Raw genomic sequence first — 23,284 nt, 5'->3', positions numbered from 1 at the left:
GGAGTGCACTATCACTTGCAGTTGGAAGCAGGTGTGTTGCAGTAAGAGGCACGCGCTTGGAGGAACTGCCCTGGCTTTTATCCTCCCCAGAAGTTTGCACAGTCTTTTAGCTCTTCGTGGTCACCATGATCCTGGTGCTACCAGCTGGGTTTCAGGGCCCTGGGAAGTAAAGAGCGAGTGACTGAGCAAGAGGAATTGTTTTTCTGTGCCATAAATCATGGTAATGGGTCATCTATGACTGGCCCAGACTGCTGAAGATACTGCAGCATCCTTGGGATGAATTTTGGACCCTTCTAGTTACTCTGGTAGCTTTTGCAGCAGTGGAGCCTGAGGAGCTCTCACAACTAATCACAAACAGTGCTGAGAAGGGAAAACTGGGCTCAGAGAGTGGATTGCTTTGTATTACTACCTAAGCTAACTGGAACCAGCTGGCCAACTCTTTTTCCATGTTGGATTTGGCTGCCAGACACGGTGCTGTGCAGGACACCTGACCGTGAGTACACAAAGGGAAAGGAATAATTGCATAACCCTAAACCTGTTCAAGATGTCTGGGTGGGGGGCAGAGACAGGCAGGGGGCTGCCCACAGTCACACCACCATTTTGCACTGGCCATACGTTGCTTGACAGAGGCTGCTTCGCACAAAGCACAACCCCCTCTGTATCTGTCCTTGTGTTCAAAACACTTATGCTATCCTCTGCTTCTATACAAAACAAACAAAAAAGGGGGAGGGGGTGGTATTTTACATGTGAGAAGACTTGGAAGAGGTCCCAGATAGCTCTTCACCTTTATGTCAACAGGCAGGGATAGTTACTGTCAAAGAACTTGGAGATAATTTTTGAATACCATGAACAATAAGCACTAGCAGTCATTCTTGGATGAAGCAGCAGCTATTCCTGTCACAGGGCCAAAGTAGATTTCAAGTTTTTAATGAGTTGGATCTGAGTTATACTAAAACAGCATGGGATGGGGTGGGGGGAGAACTATTTCTCTGCTTTTGCAGCTCCACATGTTGTATTCTGCGCAAGGAGCAAGCCCTCTTTCAGAGCACATAAGAACCTCCCCCCCACACCCGTCCCGTGGTGATATCCTGAGCTTCCTTTATTATTATTTTTTAAACCATTTCCTGCAGCTGCTGTGTGATTGTGGAGAACCTGAGTTGGGAACTCAGACTCAACTAGTTAAAACCCCCAAATGTCTAGTTTGGCCTACTCTCAGTAAGCCTTTGGGCTATAAACAATGGGAAAGGTGCCAACAGACTGACTGGGCTCTCTTCCCCAACGGACGCTCTTAACTGCCCTGGAATACACTGGGCCTCCACACCACTCAGCTCCGCCCTGCCCAACATTCTCACAAGGCATGTTGTTCACTGGGTGCTTTGGCCTCATTCTCCAGTCCCAGCAGGTGAGAATTGGGCCTCCTCTTCCTTTTTTGCCTTCGTGGACCAGAAAAACAGGGCCTCGGCCTCTTTCGGAAGCCTCACTCCCTTAGTGCTGCCTACCCCAGCTCAGAAAAGCCTCAAAGGTAAAAAAAAAAAAAAAGTGTGGGGGGGACGTCTTTGCTATTTGGGATCTGGTGTGTGTTTGTGTGTGTGTGAATTATGTCACTTGGAGGGTTGACAACTCTGAATGGGGGGTGGAGCTTGGGGAGGGCAAGGTTTGGGGAAGGGCAGGACCTCAGCAGGGTATAATGCCTCAGAGTCCACACTTCACAACAGCCATTTTCTCCAGGTGAACTGATCTCTGTCTCCTGGAGATCAGTTGTAATTCTGAGAGATCTCCAGGCCCTATGTGGATATTGGCAACCATAAACAGCCAGAAGGTGGCCTTAGTAGTTCTCAATTTTCCTCCTCTGATTTTAAACCCTGATTCTGCTTGTCAGATTAGCTCCTTGCAGGAAGAAGCCCATTGAGATTAGTCCAAGCCTTTAACTTCCTGTTAAAGTTTGCAGAGAGATCAGTTTGAATTACATGAGAAGAGACACTTTTGGATTGAGGGTTTAATTCCTTCCTTTCTCAGGTGACAGATATTATTTGAGTTCTGAAACCATATTCAAGTCACAACTCGCTCCCCCCTCATCACCTTTTAAACTGACTTGAGTGAGTTAGAAGAGGCCTACCCTGTTGCTCACTCATTGTAGGAGAAAATTAATGGTAGAATTAACAGAGGCATATAGTTGGGCTTCCTCTACATAGAAAAGACATTTTAAAGAGGTATGCTGGGGAGGAGATAAGGAGGTTAATGGTAACACACTGGATGTGGTAGCAACCATTTGACATGAACCATAGACTATCCCACTTCCCTCAGCTGGTTGGAGTTAGTTATGGTGATGGAAAGTGCTGCCAAGTTGTAGCCATGGCCGGTGCGGGGGAGTAGGCCAAGTAGGTGGCTGCCTAGGGTGCAACCTGGCCTGGGGTGAGTCACCAGGGGCCCTCTCTCCCCACGTGCAGTGTGTGCACTCCTTGGAGCCTGCCTTCCCCAATGGAAAGCCGGCTCCATGGAGTGCAGATGCTGCCTGGCTGGTTTTGTGTTCTCTGGGTCTGTTACAGACCCGGGAAATGCAAAAGCGGACAGTGCCTGTGCAGTCTGCTCCTCGGAGCCCGGCAGGGATAAATTAACCAATTGTATAAGTTGAAGAAAAGCCAATTACAGTTTCTAAAAATTGGCTCCTTGTATGCTGCCACTCATCTTTCCTACTCTACTTTAACAGAGCCATGGTGTGGGAGCCATAGCTCAGTGGTAGAGAATCTTTCTCACATGCACAAAGTCTTGTCACTGGCACTTCCAACTAAAAGGATTAAGTAGAAATGGCCATGTGAAGGTCTTGTCACTGGCACCTCCAGCTAAAAGGATCAAGTAGTATTCTCACATTTTTTTCTGCTTAATCTCTCAATTTTTTTTAAAAATAAAAAAATAAAAATAAAAAACTATAAATTAAAAACGTAAATAGTTTCATGTTTCTTCATTTCTCCTACAATTCTGTTTTTTTAAATTGGGGGGGGTGTGCTAGTGGGCATCTCGCCTAGGGCACCAAAAACCCTAGCACTGGTCCTGGTTGTAGCTGACATAAGGTTGGTAGTGACCCTGTAGGGCTTTCAAGACAAAAGACAAAACAGAGAAGGTTTGCCATTGCTTGCCCTTGTGGAGCCACTCTGGACTTCCTTGGTGGTCTTCCATCCAAGTACTAACTAGGGCTGACTCTGATTAGCTTTATGAGATCTGATGAGAGCTGGCTAACTAGTAGCTAGTCGAATTTGTTCAAAAATTAACTTTTGATACCATTTGAGTGGGGCTTAAAGCACTTGCAAAATTGTATGCCAGATCTGATGGAGATTTTAGTGGGGCATTAGGAGAAAGAAATCTCCAAATGAAAAGAGCAGTTTGGCCATGGGACCAGTTATGAGGAACAAGTGGGCTCTCATGTGCTAGAGGTTTTTCAGAAGAGTCTGGAGTGAGGAGAAGGCTGGACTAGATGGCCTATCAGGCCTCTAATAGCTGTAGGGTTTTGTGATAATCTTTTAAAACAACTGATGAGGAAGAGTCCATCTCAAACTGTTGCATCTCAAAGCTAGTGGTCAGGTTGCTCTGCTCGGCACTTGCAGTTTCCATTTCTACTTTTCTCCTTCGTCGAGAAGCTCAGAAAGAGTAGCACTGGTTCCTGGGTGCCCCCCCCCCCCCCCAGCACCAGGGCTCTCATTACAGCTGCGGTCCTATCAAGGATGTCTGGGAGAGCATCTCACACCTGTTGTTAGAGTAGGGCTTGATGCTCATGCTGTCACCTTGGTAACAGTGACAAAGATGAAAGCCACTGGGAAAAGCTCCTTTGTTCTTTACTAATAACATAGAGATATCACATGGGAGAGGAAAGGGGAGTGGTGGAAAAAATGTCAAGGGTCTAAGAGTGGAGAAACATAGGAGAGAAGGAAGGACATTAAAATTGAAATGAACTGCATGTTTGCATGGAGTTCATGCATGTATGAACTGCATGTATGCATATCTGCACCATTTGAAAATAATGACAATCCAACTTATTGATTAACAGGTAAACTCTTTTTAAAATTAAACTATTTATCACTTACAATCCATATCACTAATTACAACCTACAAACACTTGCACTGGAATAAAATCTCGTTAGCCTTCAAGGTGCCATGGGACTCCTGTTTGTTTTTGCTGCAACAGCCTGACTCTCTGGAATCCTTGTTGGTAATGAATTGTATCACAGATGGGAAAATGTCAATGAAAAGCAACGATTTGCCAAGCACAGGCCAGGTGTGTGTGTGTATGGATGACGTGGGATTGGGAGGGTTGTGAAGTTACATCCCAAATCTGGTACTGATGCAGCTGCTCTGCTGTTCTTCCAGCTTCTTAATTATCTGAAAGTAGTAGGCTATTTCAGTCAAAAAGAATAAATGATATACCTTTGACAAAAGTTCTTGGAGAACTGTGGTTTCTCCAGGAAATCTATGTCAGGGTTGGGCTTATTTCCTCCCAGAATGGGTCTAAGGGTCCCAAATCTGGATCCCGGGCAGACCTACCAAGGAATCTGATACAACATTTGTACCCTTCTGAATCAGGGGTTCAATAGACACTAGAACAGGTAAGGCCAGGTGATTGGAGTGGGGGTGATGGAGGCATAAGCTGTCTCCAAAGGGCAGAAGGAAACTTGGGGACTGAAAACCAGGCCAGAGATGGAAGGGTCAGAGCTGGCAATACTTTTCTTGTGAAGAAAGAAAAACAAAGAAGGGAAAGAAACTTAACCCAAAAACAGGAGTAAGAAATCTAAAAGGTTAATATGCAATTAAAGGGCCGAATATTAAAAACAAAGTAAAAAAATCATAAATCAACATACATGTATTTATTGTTGAAAGCTAAAACCATTTAAGGGCCCATCATAAGCCTCTATCCTATGTAAAATCATAAAACCTCAATGGAAACCCACTCAACTTGACCTGGTGCGTTTTGACCTAAATTGGTTTTCTTCAGAGGTCAGAAAGGTAAATAAACATATTGGCTCATAATATAGAACAGAATAAAACAATAGAACAATGCTGGACGACAAGGAAATTTAGTGAAGTGATATAGGCTTACAGATATTCTTGAGGCCTCTTGTTCTATAGCCTTATGTCTTAATCAAGAGCATACCTATAGCATTCAGAGTTTTTTTGTATGCCACGTGGTCCAGAATTGATCAAGTGAAGTCAGAGCCTATGTTCCAAGGTCGAAATGTATCAGGTCAAGTTGAGTGGGTTCCCACTGAGGTTTTATGATTTTACATAGGATAGAGGCTTATGATGGGCCCTTAAATGGTTTTAGCTTTCAACAATAAATACATGTATGTTGATTTATGAATACTTTTCTTGTGTCAGTCCCAACATTGTGATTCTACTGTCTTCTCTGTCACCATCCAATACTTTCAGGGCAGCCTTTTTGGCTTGGGCCAACTCCCTCACAATGTCTGCCTGTGAAAATAGATCCAGGTGGGCAACTGTGTTGGTCTGAAGCAATAGAACAAAGCGGGAGTCCAGTGGCACCTTTAAGACCAATGCAGTTTTTTTCAAGGTATGAGCTTTCATGCACAAGAATAAGAAAGCTCACACTTTGAATAAACCTTTGTTGATCTTAAAGGTGCCCCTGGACTCCTGCCTATGAAGTTGTTGGTGTGTTGGTGACTGAAAAGTGTGGGGGAGATGAGAATTGTCCTTGATCAGTTAGACAGAAAGCAAGCTGAGCCCCAGGTGTGCTTTCTAGCATCTTGAGGGCTTTTCTCAGTTCCCAGGGTGGAGAACCATCCCTACCTGCTGAGCAAATGGTCCGTTGCACCACTGTGCATGCTATGGGTTGCCTGTTCCTGCTGTAGCTGGTACACCATCCTGGCTTTCAATAGGTAGTTCTCTTGTTACTCCATCCCAGACCAAAGGGTAATTGAATTTTATTTATTTATTTGAGATTTATATCCCGCCCTTCCCACGAATGGCTCAGGGCGGCTTCCAATAATTTAATCAAACATAAAATTTAAACAATATTAAGTGTAAAACAATTAAATATTTAAACAGTTAAAACTTTAAAACAGAATATTTCAATTTCCTGTAAACAGATGGCTGGCCAGTTACATCAGTTGTCATCATAGCTAGGTGTAGGCTAGCCGGAAGAGGGTCGTCTTACAGGCCCTGCGGAACTGCGCCAAGTCCCGCAGGGCCCTCACCTCTTCCGGCAGCTGATTCCACCATACGGGGGCCATAACGGAGAAAGCCCTTTCTCTGGTGGCTTTCAGACGGGCTTCTTTTGGCCCGGGGATAGTGAGGAGATTTTGTGTTCCTGACCTCAGTGCTCTCTGGGGAACATGTGGGGAAAGACGGTCCTTCAGGTAGGCAGGTCCCAGGCCATATAGGGCTTTAAAGGTAATAACCAGCACCTTGTACCGGACTCAGTATATCACTGGAAGCCAGTGCAGAGTCCGGAGACCCGGCCGGATGTGTCCCCACTTTGGGAGACCCAATAGCAGCTGGGCCGCGGCATTCTGCACCAGCTGCAGTTTCCGGGTCCGGGACAAGGGCAGCCCCATGTAGAGGGCATTGCAGTAGTCCAACCTTGAGGTGACCGTAGCATGGATCACTGTTGCTAGGTCGTCGCGTTCCAGAAAGGGGGCCAGCTGCCTTGCCCGCCTAAGATGAAAAAATGCGGACTTGGCAGCGGCTGCTATCTGAGCCTCCATCTTTAAGGAAGGCTCCAACAGCACCCCCAAGCTCTTGACCCTGTCCGCCGCCATCAGCGGCGCACCGTCAAAAGCCGGTAGGGAGATCCCCCTCCCCGGGCCGCGGCGACCCAAGCAAAGGACCTCTGTCTTCATAGCCCACTCAGTCTGAGCCACTCAGCCACGGCCCGTAATGCCTGGTCAAGTTTTTCCGGGGCGCAGACAGGTCGGCCATCCACCAGTAGATAGAGCTGGGTGTCATCAGCATACTGGTGACATCCCAGCCCATACCTTCGGGCAATCTGGGCAAGAGGCCGCATGTAGATGTTAAATAACATCGGGGAGAGAACCGCCCCCTGGGGCACACCACAATCGAGTGTGCACCTCCGGGATAGCTCCCCCCCAATTGCGACCCTTTGTCCCCGACCTTCCAGGAATGATGTCTCTCTGCTTAAGGTGCTGCTTGCAACTGAGGCTCTGCTGTGTTTTTTTCTCCTCCATTTTGTCATGAAATCAATGTGTGAAGCATCCATGACATGGGCAGCCACATGCAGGCATCTTTCTGGAGCTATTCAAATGATTCTTTACTTTGTGTTTTCTGGAGCAGGTTCATGCCCGCGCCTTCTTCTGTGCATGGAGGATGCCAGAAAAGAGCAATGGCTTGAGGACGTCCCCTGCCAAACTGACTCTGAAATCACTCACTGCCAATAAAGAGCGGCATAATCTGAGGAGGTGATGTGCTCTTGGGTTTCTGGCAAGGGTTTGGTCCACAGAGAGGCATGCAAGCTTTGGGGAGGCTAGAAATCAATCACTGAGGTATTGAGGGGGCTCTGTCACTTTTCCTCTCTGCAGGAGGCCAGTGAATGTGGACTAGACTTTTCTTTCCTTGTGGTTGTTGCTTAAAGTCTGCTTGAAAACCACATGAAACCAGCTGGCTTGGTTGACTGGAGGCTTCTCCTAGAGGCTCAGATGCAGGGGGTGGGGGACTTGGTTGCTTATTGGTAAGGATGCTGAACATGCTCAGAAATATGAATTGAATCATATAGGAGGGCAGTGTGCAGGGCCGGTCCTAGACTATCTGGCACCCTAGGCAAGGCTAACTTCTGGCACTCCCCTTGCACTGATAACATCACTGAGCCACTTGGGGGCACACAGACTGGCACCCCCAGAAGGCCGGCACCCTAGGTAATTGCCTAGTGGCAGGGCTGGCCCTGGTGGTGTGTGTAAAGGAAGGGAAAGCTTTGCTGAGGCCACTGGCAATGGCTCCAGGGTCAAGAGCAAACAGTTCTTTACATTGAGGATGCAGGATAGGGAAGTCTCCCTTTGAACCCTCCTTTTGTGTGTTAGACCACAAGAGTGTGGAACACACCTTAAAGTATCCGCTTGACTGGTAGGGCATCCAAGTCATGTGTAGCAGTGATTATTAACGTGGCACCTGAGGGAGCCTTGGAACTCACCAGTGTGTTTCCTGGAGCTTGCTTGCCTGAATCTTGGGGACAAAGCTAAAGGGTCTTGGACAGGACAGGAAAAAATAGGAAGCTTCAGATCACTTCCCATCAGCTGACTGATGAGCAAAGGACTGAACTTTCCCAGCCATGTGCTGGCAGATTGGCCAAGGGCACAGAAAGACAGGGTGTCAGGACCTCCCTTGGCTCAGCTTCATCTGGGGAGGAGAAGGCTCCTCAAGGGCTCTAGAGTTCCCATTATACTAAGCCTCCCTGCACCTTACAGCTTCCAGGGGAATACCCCCTGCCTTCTTTACCACAGCAGGCTTCAAGGGCTAGTGGAACAAGCAGACCAGGAACATCCTGAGTGGACCCATTGACCTACAGTATCCCCAAAGTTTCCCCCCAGAAATAAGGAAACCAGGCTTAGAACCTGGATCAAGTGAAGAAGCACACACCTGGTGGCTCAGGCACCCATACTCTGGTCTCATATGGGAGTAAAGTACCACTTTCTAGATCATTGCAGGACCCAGCAGCCAAGCATGGACACAGGAAAGAGTGGGTCATCAGCTCCTTGTATAAACCTTCAGTTGATCTCTAGCCATTGCTGGTTCAACAGCTCTCCAGCTTTGGGGCAAACTATGTATTATGCAAGTTCCATGGGGACTTGCCGCCAAAGAGAAGCTGTGAGTCCCCTTTGGCAATTCCTTTGCAAAAAATGTAACAGGGACCTAATTTGGATTGGGACTGTGGTACAGGAGAAGGAAGGGCTCTTGTCTTACCCCACACCATTTTTGGGAGCTGAAACAGTTCAGGGAACACAAGGGGCAGACATTATTTGTCCTTTTGAGGAGCTGCACATATGCTGGATGCTTGCTCTTGAAAAGGACACGGGGTAGAGGCAGGATCCCCTCCTTCCCTGGGCTACAGTGCCAATCTGAATTGGCCCCCTGCTGTGGAGAGCCAGTTTGGTGTAGTGGTTAAGTGTGCCCACTTAACCACTACTCTTATCTGGGAGAACCGGGTTTGATTCCCCACTCCTCCACTTGCACCTGCTAGCATGGCCTTGGGTCAGCCATAGCTCTGGCAGAAGTTGTCCTTGAAAGGGCAGCTGCTGTGAGAGGCCTCTCCAGCCCCACCCACCTCACAGGGTGTCTGTTGTGGGGGAGGAAGATAAAGGAGATTGTGAGCTGCTCTGAGACTCTTCGGAGTGGAGGGCGGGATATAAATCCAATATCATCTTCTTATCTTCATCTTCTTTTACACAGGAGTTGCCATCAGGGACTGGTAACTGCAGTATGGCTATGAGTACCCTTTGGCACTTTGTGTAAAGTGTATTCTGGCCCTTGACTTGGACTGGTCCTGGTAGCTTTTCGCAGAAGACTCTTACTCCAGTGGTGAGCTCAATCCTGGTCTGATCTCAGGTGCCTACTGTTGATCCTATGCCTTTCCCACCTCTGTGCCCAGGTACAGAATAGGATGCTCTGTGTCTGGACTTGGAAATGGTCTTCAGTGAGTTTACAGGAAGCAAACCCTCCCCTTAGGAAACTGAAAACAAATGGTGTTTCTCTTCTAATGCAAAAACTCGGTCCTGGCTGTCCTGTGTGTCCTTAGTTCAGGAGGTACTGCCTGCAAATCCTCAAGGGATACTCATTTATTTAGTTATTTATTTTGTGTTATGTATAACATTTATGCTCCATCTTTCTGTCCTCACCAGGGGCACAAAGGCGGCTAACGTATTAAAAATATACACAATAAAGTCTTAAAAACCACTAAAACCAAATAAAACCACACCATTAAAATAATTAAAACTAGAGCTAAAATATACATACAAAAACATAAATGTAATTTAAACATAGGGTAGGAAGGAGGGTCACTGAGAGAGACAAAGCAGTCTTCACCCACTGGCAGAAAACAACAGAAGGGGACAGATGAGACCCCCCCAGGGAGAGATTTCCAGAGTTTAGAAGCAGCTCTCTCCCTCACAGGAGACTCTTGGTGTGGAACCTCCCAACATGCTGTGTTGGGCTCTGCTCTGTGTAGCTGATCTACCCACTCCATATCTGAGTTCTAGAAGGGCCTGCAGGCTCAACAAGTTTGGAGACCTCTGATGTATAGGAATGGGATTTACTGCTTGTGAGCATCACACCCAACATATTCACGTTCTCTTAGGGCTGATTCACAGGATGCAAAGGAGGCCCTCTAAGGCTGCTTTATTTGCCAGGAATTTTAATGGAGAGTGAGTTGCAGGTGTTTTATTAGACTTGGGGGTGAATTGGGGTTTTATTGTTTACTGACTGTTTTTTAATTATGTATTGTATTGTAAGTTGCCTTGAGCCATGGGGAAAGGCACCTGAAATCAGACCAGGACTGAGCTCAACACTGGAGTAAGAGCCATGCCCCAAGGACTTTATATCACACATGCACTGCAAGTTTCAGAGGGGTCAAATTGTGCTTATAACCACAGAAGCCACGGAGAAGGGGCTTCCGCCTCCCTCCTGGGCCATTTCCCCACCCTGAGATGGCCCTCATGACCTGCTGTTTGCTCCATTTGGAAATGTACAACTTGACTTGCAAGTTTCCCAATGGAGCAATTATTAACTCCCTGGTCCATTTCAACTATGGCAACAGCATGAAAGTAAGGTTGAAGCCCCTTAATTCATGCCATGGTTGCCACTGGAATATGGACCCCATGCCCTTGGGAGGAATGGAACTCCTGATGCATACAGAGACAAGTAAATGTGTGAATTGGCCCTTAGAGGCAGAATCAGCCCACTACAATAACAAGACACATGTCTTCCCCCATCATACACCCTTTGCCTTACTCAGGTGGCTCACGGATTTCTCAAAACATGGAACCCTCTCCAGAGAGAAGCTGAGCAGCACTAGAGGAAGGGACTGGCCAGCCACTGAGCAGAGGAGCAAGACTGTCTGTTATGGCGAGTTTCATGGGGTCAATAATACCCTCCTGTGAGATAAAACTTGATGCAGACTAATATAGGGATCCAGTTTTGATGGGCTGTGGGAGGAGGACTGAGGCAGAAAGCATGGTTCCTTTTCTGTCTCTGGGCCTCCGCAGAAAGTAACTGCCCTATTTTGTCTCCAAAGAAAATCATCACCTGACGATGACACTTCTTCAGAGCTGCAGCGGATTGCTGCCTTGGATGAAGCAGGCCGGCAATCGTGCACTGCCCCTCATGGGAAAAAGGGCCTTGGCAGGTACTTGTGGGGCTTTAGCCATATGTTGCTTGAAGGGTAAGCACTGTACAAGTATGGTAAAGAGGCAACTTCTGGAGCTTTTGCTGTCAGAACACAATCTCAGATGGGCTTGCCATTGTGTGGGATGTTTGACGGAGCTGAAAAATCCTTCCTGTGGCCTAAAACACAGCCACCCTTTCTCCAGCAAGGCAAGGACTGGTAGCTTTGAAAGCCACTTAGCTTTGGTTTCTTTAGCTTTGGTGGAGACTGCTTGGTGTTTGGGTTGGTTGCTGACGTTTTTCATCCTGCTGTGACTTTAGACTGTTCTTTATACCTGGACCAATATCATCTTCTTTGGACCAAAGGCTGCCAAACATGATGATGATGGGGGAGCGGTCTGAAGGTGACCAGGACACTCCTCTATTTTTAGGTTTGTCCTCTGAAATGTCCAAGTTCTGCTTCAGTCCAGAAAAACTGGCAGAAGTAGGGTGTTTTTCCCTGAAGTTTTTTGCAAACATTTGAATGGCAGGTTGTCGCTCTAGGAGCTGAGCTCTGCCTGCTGCCCTAGACAGAGGTGGCACTGTGGTGAGTTGTATTTCCCCTTAAATTATAGTAATTATGTATAAATTTGCATCTTTGGATGTAAATCAGCATATGCAGATTTTATCCTCTTTTCTTTTCTGTTGGTCAACCATAGATGTCCATCTTACTTTTGTTGGAAGTAGTTAGGATATCTTCCTCAGGCCACCTCGAACCCAGAACAGTCCCTGAAGCTGGCTTTTGTCAACATTTTCATGGTGCAGAATAGCTGTGTGTTTATTCTTCATCTTCCTAACCATTCTTTTCTACCCCTGCTCCTTTCCAGGATAGCCCGGTTGGTGTTGGTGCTCAGGGAATGGGCCAACAAAGGCTGGCGAGAAGAACAGGAGCGCCCGGATTCTTTCCTTGAACGATTCCGTGGGCCAGATGTGCAGAACTGGACGGTATCTGCTAGCAGTAAAGATACCCAGGATAAAGAGGGCGGCAAAAAGAAGAAGTAAGGTTCCTTCTTTGCACCCATTTGGCTGGCACAACATTCAATGCAAGCCCAATTGGAGTTGCTCCATTGTAGGTCTACTGCAGTCAGTAGTCTAAGGAGGCGGTGACTCTGCTTAGGATTGCACTGATTATTTGCTAGCTCTGCAGAAGCCCAAACTCTTTGCCAGGCTTCCTGTTGCAAGGATGTTTGCCACCCACTCCTTTTGTCTGCTCATACCTGGAATGATAACCTAGCTTCCTTTCCTCTGTATAATTAAAGGGCAAGACTTGCTGATGAGCCTGCACCAAGGTAATTTGAGCATGAAGAAAGGGTTGTTTTCTGCAGAAGGGAGGCCAAGGACATACACCTTTGGTATTAATAGCTGCAGTTTGAAAATGGGGTCTTCTCTGTCAGGTTAAGAGGATCTTGTTAATTACCAATTCCAGAGGAGCATCCCCCTCGGTCTGTTGCAGCAGAAACCAAAAGGAACCTTGTGGCATCTTGTGGACTTGCAGCTGTATTGTAGCTAGCAGGCTTTAGCCTATCCAGTTCAGCAAATTGGTCAGTTTGGCTTTAAAGTGGTGCAAAAGAACAAGGAAGAAGGAAGAGCCCTGAGCCCAGGCAGACCTTGATGGCAGGAGCCATCATGTTCATGCAGCCACCATAATGTCTCAGGTGGCAGTTGCTGCAGCAGAGATTGATGGGGTGATGAAGGTCAAATTTATTTATTTTTCTCCCATTCAAGATAACACAAGACTGACTGCCATACTGTGAAAGGGTCTGGGAACTGTCACAAGGCCTTTCACTTAGGCTAATGTCAAGGTTTCAGTTCTAACAGCCTTTAGTGCCCTGTAGGGGCCAGGGAACATCATGCCTGGAATCCATGGGGCCAAGCAGTGTTTCCTTATGAAGTTGCTTTATTTAGCAATCCAGACCTCTGAAGGTGTGGTTCACTTCACCTGCCATAGGATTATACTGCATTACACAGGGAGAGAGCCACGATGCTGCAACCTGCCTCCTACTTCTGCCATCTTCTTCTCCTACTAGCCTCTTCCCAGTTCCCCTTCCTCTCTTTTTATAGCCCCAGCTTCACACCTGGCTCTTGAGTTAAGCTCCACTCTCTTCTGTTCCCTGCCTTGCCTCAAAAGACCTGGGCTCTTCCACCCAGGCTTGCTCACTGTTGCTACTGTTGCTGAGGCTACTGAACCATTCTGCCCTTGGTCCCACCCTGCTCCACCCAGGTGAGTCTTGCTGCTGGGTTGAAAGGGCCTGTCTTGCCCTGCCAGACAGTTTTTTTTTCTGGGTAGCCTGCCACACAGCCATAGAAATTCCAGCACTCCCCCCTGTCAGTCTGCAAGTAGCAGGCTCACAAGAAAAGGAATCGGTATCTCTAGGCTTCTGAAAGCCTTGAACTGCAGATCTTCTTCAGCAGGAAATTGCTGTGACATAGGTGAGTGTTGAACCATTCCCTCTTCCTCTGTTTAAGTGCTCCAAATCAACCCCCTTCTCTGCCATTAGGTGGTAAGTTTGATGTCCAAGCTGAGATCTGAACAGGGCACTTTTGGCACCCAAGTAATGTTCTTTGCCACTGCTCTTCACCTGTGGCTATTGATGGGCCTTGTTCTGTAATAGGCTATTTTGACTTTCTTTTCAGGAAGAAGAAATGGGAGATCTTTGTCTTAGATCCTTCTGGGGACTGGTACTATCGCTGGCTGATGGTCATCGCACTGCCTGTTCTGTATAACTGGTGCATGCTGGTAGCACGGTGAGCTGCAAATTTTGTTGCCTGTAATGTGACTGTTCTCTCCACTGAAATATTACATGCAATGAGTAAAATTGGTCTTTGTATTCTGTTCCCTCCTCTCTTATTCTCTGTGCCTCAGATCCAAGGGTAAGAGTAACTTGTATGTCTTACTGGCACTTTCTCTCTTGGAGGCTCAGAGCGGAAGATGGGAAGAATCACTCCAGCTGCCTTCTTACTGGCCCATTTCAGATTATAGCCTGTTCCAGCTTATATTCTCACCTGCTGAGATCCTGAAACACACAGTCACTAATTTTGAAAGCATCCATTCAATGACGAGGGATGAGCACTAACCAGCTCACAAACTAAAGTTGGTGATGAATTTTTGCCTGTTTGTGCTTCATGAAGTCAAATTTGTAGCAGGTCAAGTGGCACAAACTTTCCATGAACTTTCAAGCTATTCATGGAGGTTCATGCTGGTTTGTGAGCAGAGGCATTTCCAAACAGACTACTTCCACTCAATCAATATGTTTACAGAACTTCAAAGTAACAACTTGGAGGGCAGGTAGAGGAGCACCTGGGTGAGGTCCCCTGTGTCTTTGATGTCTCCAGCTTGCACAGAATCACTTCTATACCCTTCTGAACCTAGGTCATTCTGAAAGGTGCAGATGGAGGATTGTATAGAACAGATTCTGAGCAAGCTGGAGACACCAAACTCACAATGGACCTCACTCAGGTGCTCCTCTACATGCCCTCCAGGTCTGGGGTCTCTAGCTTGCACAGGAACAGTTCTATACACTCCTGAACCTCCTGAACTTACACCTATCAAAATGATCTCAGTGGTCATTTTGACAGAGGCAGGTTCAGGAGGTTCATGAGTGTATAGAATGGATCCTGTGCAAACTAGAGTCACTAAACTCACAGGAGATCTTTGGCTGACTCACCTCTACCTGCCCTCCAAGTTTGGTGAGGATTTGTTTTACAGAGTTTATGTCTCCAAAAGAAGGTGCTTCCGGGAAAGTGCTTTCTGGGGAAATGGCAGCCATTCATTTCTCCAGAAAACACTTTCTTGGGGGCATCTTCTTTTGGAGGCCATATCTCAGACCCTGTAAAGCAAATCCTCACCACACTTGGATATCTATAAGCACAACAGGATCAAAGCACAGGAATGTCATCCCATTTCCCTTGGTAAAGGGAGGCACATTTCATCTGACAGTCACTTCCTTTTGAACAGTACTGCATCATTTCACAAACAATATAAACTCCCCCAGCAAATGAGAGCAAAAGTGGCTCAGCACTAGTCTCCACTGCCCCTTTATCAGATTAGGTATAATCCCTGCTGCCAGTGATGCATCGGCATTGGCCTTCATCCTTCGGAGCTTTTCTGTTTGATCTTCTTGCAGAGCCTGTTTTACTGAGCTCCACAAGCGGTACTTGATCCTATGGCTGGTTCTGGACTATGTCTCTGATGGCATCTATCTCATGGACATTATTGTCCGGCTGCGCACAGGTGAGTGTGGCTAGGCATCTGGCTTGGAAAAGCATCAGCTCACAGATGTGCCTTTCCACTGCTGCCCATGTCAACTGTGTTTAAGCAATATTTTCACTTGCTCCTCTCAGTCCTTAAGAGGTCTCAAGAAAGAGGTTCTTGTTAACAGACATTCTGACAAATAGCTTCCCAATGAAAGATTTATCAACCTCAACTTTGAACATTTTTTTCCCAAAACAGGAATTAGCATTCAGGAATCATTAAGGTTTCTGATGTGATATCTTGTTGAATTAATGAATGAACTTAAAGGGGGAAATATATACTTCAATGTACTCAGAATTTCTGGGGCTGTAGCATTGTTTCAGCAATCCCCTCCCTGCCCTGCTAATTCACCACTGGGAAGGTGGAAAGTCTGGGTGGTGGGTTGTGTCGATGTCACCATAAGAACTAACTTCCTCACCTAATGTAATTTACACAGGTAGAACCTGGTGAAGGCTACAACTTGCAGAACGTGGTGACTGGGTAGAAATATTTGAGTAACTGCTTTGGCAATCACATCACTAGACAAAAGACTGGGGTTAATACCTTGCTATGCTTTCCTTGGCAGGTTTCCTTGAACAGGGCTTACTCGTCAGAGACCCCAAGAAGCTGGGTGATAAATATGTTGCCACCTTACAATTCAAGCTTGATATCATCTCCGTTTTACCCACTGATTTTGCATACTTTGCCACAGGCTTACACCGGCCTGAGGTACGCTTCAATAGGCTGCTACACTTCTCCCGCATGTTTGAGTTTTTTGACCGGACTGAGACAAGGACCAGCTACCCAAACATCTTTAGGATCAGCAATCTCGTGTTGTACATCTTGGTCATCATCCACTGGAATGCCTGCATTTATTATGCTATTTCTAAGTCCATTGGCTTTGGAGAAGACACCTGGGTTTATCCAAATATATCGGATCCAGAGTATGGGTATCTGACAAGGGAGTACATCTATTGTCTCTATTGGTCTACCCTGACTTTGACAACCATTGGAGAGACTCCTCCTCCTGTGCGTGATGAAGAGTACCTGTTTGTCATCTTTGACTTCCTGATTGGTGTCCTCATCTTTGCTACAATTGTGGGAAATGTGGGATCCATGATCTCCAACATGAATGCCACCCGAGCAGAGTTCCAGGCCAAAATTGATGCTGTCAAGCACTATATGCAGTTCCGCAAAGTGAGCAAGGATATGGAGGCCAAGGTCATTCGGTGGTTTGACTATCTCTGGACCAATAAGAAAACTGTGGATGAATGGGAAGTACTCAAGAACCTGCCTGACAAACTGCGAGCAGAGATAGCCATCAATGTCCACCTGGAGACTCTGAAGAAAGTGAGGATATTCCAGGACTGTGAGGCTGGGCTCTTGGTGGAACTGGTGCTCAAGCTCCGCCCTCAGGTTTTCAGCCCAGGTGATTATATTTGCCGGAAAGGGGACATTGGTAAGGAGATGTATATCATCAAAGAAGGGAAGCTAGCTGTAGTGGCTGATGATGGTTTGACTCAATACGCTTTGCTAACTGCAGGGTGCTGCTTTGGTGAGATCAGCATCCTCAACATCAGAGGGAGCAAAATGGGGAACAGGCGGACAGCAAACATACGCAGCCTTGGTTACTCTGACCTCTTCTGCCTGTCAAAGGAGGACCTCATGGAATCAGTGACTGAGTACCCCGATGCCAAGAGAGTCCTGGAGGAACGTGGCCGTGAGATTCTGACCAAAGAAGGGCTACTGGATGAAGAAGCAGCTGCTGAAAATATGGAAGGGGATGTTGGGCAGAAGCTGGACAGGCTGGAGACAAGCCTGGAGACACTGCACACCCGCTTCTCCCGGCTCCTGGCTGACTATGACACTGCCCAGATGAAGCTCAAACAGCGCATAACCTACTTGGAGAACAAGCTGAAGCAATACAACAAGGATGAATTTTTCTCTGATGCCTCTGACAAGGAGGATGAAGTGAAAGCCAAACCATGATGCTTCCACACTGGCAGGTTTTGCTCCAGAAAACAGCAGCTGCACACACACACGCTAACTTGAAGGAGATCTTATCTCCAGATTGCTCCTCCAGATATGGCTACCTCCAAGGCCATTCCCAGTGGGGTGTTCCTGATTGCTCTCCATTAGTTGACTGGTCTTCTTTCTTTTAAGACTTTTTGTCCTCCCTATATGTATTCCTCCCCATCCCCTCCAAAGATATTCCAGATGGAGTCTACCAGAAGGATGTTCATTTGGCACACTCCCACTGAATTAGCAGCTAGCCTTCCAAGATGGACTCAGCCAAGCACTGCAAGTTCATTCATTTTTGACATCTGCTTATGTAACATAACTGTTCCCCTTTGCAATGCATAATTCAATATGTTAATGCCAAAACAGGAGAGAAAAGTCCTAAGCCAGACCTTGTATGTTTAACGCTTCCATATTACCCCATCCCCTGAGACTGTCTGTGCTGTTTCCCTCATGTATGGGTATGGAACAGGAGCAATGGGGTATGCATGTGTGCGGTTGGAGTATATCACCCTCAGGGCAGGGTGTGTGTGTGTGCACATGTTTACACTTGTGTATGCATGCATGTCAGTAACCCTGCATTTAGACACAGGCTCTTCAGCTCTGGTTCTTCTGCCTGGCTGAGAAGGTGGCTTGACAATGAGCCCTGCTGCTTTCTCACTTGCTTTGCCCTTCCCAGCAGGGCTTCCTAGACTTGTTCCTTTCAGTTGATGATGGTGGACTCCTTCAATGGCAACTAAGAGGTGCCTATAGCAGAACACACTCATTTACAATTTTTTTTGCATAATTACAAAGACGGTTGCATCCTTCAAAGTTGCCCCTTTGTCGAGCTGAACACAATGCTCACACTCTGGAGCAGCACCAATCTGAACGCTTGAGGAAGTAATCTAACTGTATAATTCAATATAGCTGCTTCTACTTAACTCTTGTGTATGCGGAGTAATCTAAATAGGTAGAGATGCCTGAAGGACTACCAGAACAAGAGTATTTGAAACCAATATGATGTTTATGCTCAGGGCTTTTTGCATTTTAGGCCGCACATCCCTGATGTAGCCAATCCTCCTGGAAGTTTACAATAGGCTCTGTACTAAGAATCTTGTAAGCTCTTGGAGGATTGTCTACATCAGGGGTGTATCGCCTAATATGCAAAGGAGTTCCTGCTATAAAAAAGGCCCTGTTCATGCTCAACTCGATTGTTTATCTAGAGGCCTTTCCAACTATACCATGCTAGAGTATGGATTCTAAAAAAATGAATATTCCTTAATGCACAGGCAGAATCTGTTAAAGCCTCCCATCGTCTTTGGGAGGGCTTTCTACCCTGCTCCACCCAGCCTCCCTCTTCTTCCTTGAGAATTGCTCCCTTCTGCCCCCATCTCTGTCCTTGATGCACAGGTTCAGATATCAGGCACATGGAACCACTTTGATCAAAAGAAGAACCTTTATACAAATGCTATTTATTTGCCCAACTTAGATTTACTTATTTTGAAAGCCTCCTGGTAATACCCACTGCCATGCATGAGGTGGAAACAGCCTCCTTTCCTGATCTGGGTTCAGGGTTTAGCTGTGAAATAAGAAAAGTTGCACTCCAAGTATTCAGAAGACTTCCTTGCAGCAGTTTTACTAGGCTTGGCTGGGTTTGCTCAGATAATGGGTGCTACCTTGGGGTGCTCAGTTCCTCCTAATACAGTGACAGAATAAAAAGAGACTTCTAAGTTTGGACCAGGGTGTTATTTAGCTGCCACCATAAATTACAGAAGAAGAGATAGGCCCTCTCTAGGTACCAGAGCCAGTTTGGTGTAGTGGTTAAGTGTGTGGACTCTTATCTGAGAGAACCAGGTTTGATTCCCCATTCCTCCACTTGCACCTGCTGGAATGGCCTTGGGTCAGCCATAGCTTTCGTAGGAGTTGTCCTTGAAAGGGCAGCTGCTGTAAGAGCTCTCTTAGCCTCACCTACCTCACAGGGTGTCTGTTGTGGGGGTGGGGGAAGGTAAAGGAGATTGTGAGACTCTGAGATAGGGCGGGATATAAATCCTTCTATCCACTGGACAGCTTGCAGTGGGACTCTGGATCAGGTTATACCTTGTGTTTTTAGCACACACACAAAAATATTGTGACATACCTATGCATGGATGTTAATTTCATGCACATATGCCAAGGGCATCATAATTGGCTATGGTTCCGTGCTGAACAAATGCATCTAAAACTGGAAGAACAAATTGTTTGTTTAGCTTCTCTCTCTCCTTGTATTTCTCTTCTAGCTGGTCCAAGTGGAGGATCTCTTTGTCTATGACTTTGGCTCAGGCCCAGCTAATGTTCCAAGAGTATACTTATTTCCAGAACAAATAGCCCTGCAGCACTCTTTGCAGCGCATGTCTCAAGCAATGTTACATCTGTAGTATCACAGAGTGGCGCTTTTTTTGCTGGGGATTTAGCTTCAATCCCTGCAGTTAAATAAAGCGGGCCACAAGGGGGTGCTGTGCACCATGGAACCCTTGAAGGTTGGTCTGCTTCAACCTTCCTGGATGAGATAAACAAGAGAGAAACCACCAAACTGGAGTGGAGCACAAATGGAACAGAACTGGTGTTTGGGGTGAAATCCTTCTCTTCTCCTGACACCCCTGTGCCTTTGGAGAATCAAACCCATTGAACTTCAGAGTTTTGTGACCTTTTCTTGTTTGCATAGTCTGTGGATTCTCTCATCCATTTCTGATGGTCCCTGTGCAGCTGACACGTGTGCATTTCTCCAAACAGTGGCCCTGCAGGAATGCTGCAGCCGACTTTTGAAAGTTGCTGGGTGCATACTGACTGAGCTCCCCTCCAGCTTTGAATTTTCAGAAGACTATTTTCCCCATCCATATATAATACCTCCCTTCCTTGCAGTGCTATCAGAATTGTTTCCATTGATTTGTTACAAGATAGCTATAGATAAGACAAGAGGGAGACTTGCAAGGGCTTATGGGGTGGGGGGTGGCATTGCCCCCCAGTGTCACAGGCTTCCTCCCTTGGTTCCAATTTCTTTCAATCCTTTCTGCTGACTCCACCTTTCCTCCCCTTCATCTCTTCCTCCTCCTCCTCCTGCAGTATTGGATTGCTACCCAAGATGCTGTCTGAATTCTATTTTCAGGGCAGGGGGGATGATGCCTATGAATGTACAGGCATCCATTTTAATATTTTAGGGAGGAGTTAAGATCCATTTCTTCACAGATGAGATTGTTTTGCAAACCTGGGGCTTTCCCTGGAGCTGTAGAACCCTGAATTACAGCCATGGGTAGTCCAGATGGGCATATGTTTTAGTCTGCATTGGGGCCGGCTCTTAAGTATTAGATATAAGGGTTACTGGAATCCCTTCTTTGTAATTTTATACCTTATATTGCTTATGAGCAAGAGCTGGCATGTGACTAGCATTTTTCTACCCATAGTGTTTCACTGGAATGTCTATATAAACATTGTATGTCCACGTCATTCCCTCCCCCATCCTAAGATATTACAGAATTAATTCCAAACATACTTTTACAATTACATTGAAACTGGCTTTTGGGATCTGCAAGAGTCTCCCCATGAAGGAATTTACCTTGCCTACTAGCTAAAGCTGGAGGGGTCATTTTGGAGAGGAAAGAGAATTCCACAGGCCTGTGGTGCCTCAGGCCCTGTGAAAAGGGCAGAGGATGTTGTAGGCCTGCAACTGAAATTAGGGCTGCAAAGAGGCCAGGATGCACAGCCACCTTGCCTGTAGCAACTACTTTGTTATTACTGTTGTTCTTGTTGTGGCTGCTTACTGCTTGGAGAAAACAGAACATCCTCCATGCTTTTTGCTGGTAAGCCCATAATGGGAAGGCTTGTGATGAAATGCAGGTTTTCGGGTTCTGTTCACGGCAAACAAGCCAGGCGACTCATTTGCAGAGGGTTGGTTTTGAATTTTCAAAAACCCTACATGCAAGAACACAGCTCTTTCAGCACTCTGGACAGCGGCTTGAAGAAGCAGCTGGGGCGATGTACCGTTCCAGGAAAATGTGCCCTGAAGCGCAGGCACTGGAACGGGCTGGAACAGTGGAGCAGCATCTCATGGTGTATGTGTTCTGCCTTCTGAGGAAAAAAAATCTGCCACAGCCCAACCCATTAACCTACTTGGGAACATTTTAAACCATTACACCAATTACTTTAGAGAAAAAGTTACCAAGAATTCTGAGCTGATTCTGCCTGATATCTTATGGTGCCAGGAATTTAGAGTCCCACAACTCTTAAATTAACACCAACATTTTGCTCACTAAAATCAAAAGGTTATTCCTTTGGAGTAAAAGGATTTCACAGATCCAAGATTCAGTGGACTTGTGGATTTGTGCTAATGCAGGACATGATCTACATGTAGGAACAGTATTGTTCTGGGGGACGGTGTCATGGGAGAGTGGAGAAATATTTTCTTTCAGTACTTCAAAGGGGAAATTGGATGTTTAAGTCTCAGGAATGCAATTAAGTGTGAATTAGAGTGATCCCCAACGCGGTGCCTGTAAGTGTACAGTGCTTACCAATGAGTTTCCTGGTGCCTACTTACTCTTTCCCTGCAAAGCATTTCTTGCCCAACCCTGACTTTCCCCTACCTCATTGGAACAGGAAGTGCTTCAGAAAAGCACAGGAGGTATCACCTTTGTGTCTGCAGGAAGCATCCATTTGGAGACAACTGGCTCCATCATAGTAGAATGCCTGGCTTGGAACTTGGCAATATTTTGTTACTGACCACAGTACCCCATGGCAGCCCTGTTGTGACATGTTCTGCCCTTCATGGCAGCCATTTTGTGGTTTCAGTAACTGCTTTTTCTCAAAATTCTCGGAGTGCCACAGGCTTAACAAGGTTGGGAACCCTGGGTTTAGAGAAATGGAAATTCCAGCAATAAAACCATAGAGTTCAATGGCTGAGTTCCTTAGCAAAAGGATTGTGGCCTGAAGCTGAATAATGAACCCCCAAATGCACCTGTTGGGTTTTCACCCATGAATGTATATTTTGCAAACCTCAGAAATCAATCCTCTGTAATAATGAAAAAGTAGAGAGTATGAGATGAAACCCAGCAACTAGGAAATATGCATTCTCAGATGTCTTGCACAGAAAAGCAAACTAGGAAGTTGGTGCATTTTTGTACATTCTTTGTTGCTGGACATACAAAGCATGGGCCCTGTTTCCTTCCTCTAACACTCCACCTACTCCCAAATAATGCCATTGGTCTTATTTCAGCCTCCTGAAAGCCCCCTCCCCTCCATTGCCTGCCTCTGTTTAAAAGGCCAGGAGGGGGGAAATTAAAGGGTATCTTCACCATCATGCCCTGTATGGGCGGAGAGCCTATTTTGGCTCGCCCCCGGGGCTTGATGGACCCGGAACGGTTCCAAACAGCCCTGAGGGATCCCTGGCCCACTGGCAATTCCCTCGATGACCTGGTGGAAGTCTGGCAGGGCCAGCTATCCAGGGCCATCGATGAAATTGCACCTCGGTGCCCTCTGCGCCCTCGTAAGAGGCTGGCTCCATGGTATACCATGGAGTTACGCCAGCTGAAACAAGGGCTCAGACGACTAGAGAGACGGTGGAGGCATACTCGAGACGAAGCGACGAGAACATCCTATAGAACGCTTATGAGGTCTTATGAGATGGCAGTCAAGGCTGCAAAGAAAGAATACTTT

At 46.5% G+C, this 23,284-nt stretch overlaps 1 protein-coding gene across 1 annotated transcript; it reads left to right on the top strand.

Moving 5' to 3' along the window:
* On the top strand, nucleotides 1-18,008 carry CNGA2 (cyclic nucleotide gated channel subunit alpha 2). The gene is made up of 7 exons (XM_060249900.1): nucleotides 1-493; nucleotides 7,297-7,421; nucleotides 11,243-11,353; nucleotides 12,198-12,368; nucleotides 14,005-14,115; nucleotides 15,495-15,601; nucleotides 16,188-18,008. Exons 2-7 carry the CDS (start codon nucleotides 7,330-7,332, stop codon nucleotides 17,588-17,590), a joined length of 1,995 nt encoding a protein of 664 aa, XP_060105883.1. The 5' UTR covers nucleotides 1-493; nucleotides 7,297-7,329; the 3' UTR covers nucleotides 17,591-18,008.
* The last annotated feature ends 5,276 nt before the right edge of the window (nucleotides 18,009-23,284 follow it).

Source organism: Heteronotia binoei, chromosome 11 (assembly GCF_032191835.1).
Source record: "Heteronotia binoei isolate CCM8104 ecotype False Entrance Well chromosome 11, APGP_CSIRO_Hbin_v1, whole genome shotgun sequence".
In the NCBI taxonomy this organism is placed as follows: Eukaryota; Metazoa; Chordata; class Lepidosauria; order Squamata; family Gekkonidae; genus Heteronotia; species Heteronotia binoei.
This window is presented reverse-complemented; position numbering and strand designations above follow the sequence as displayed.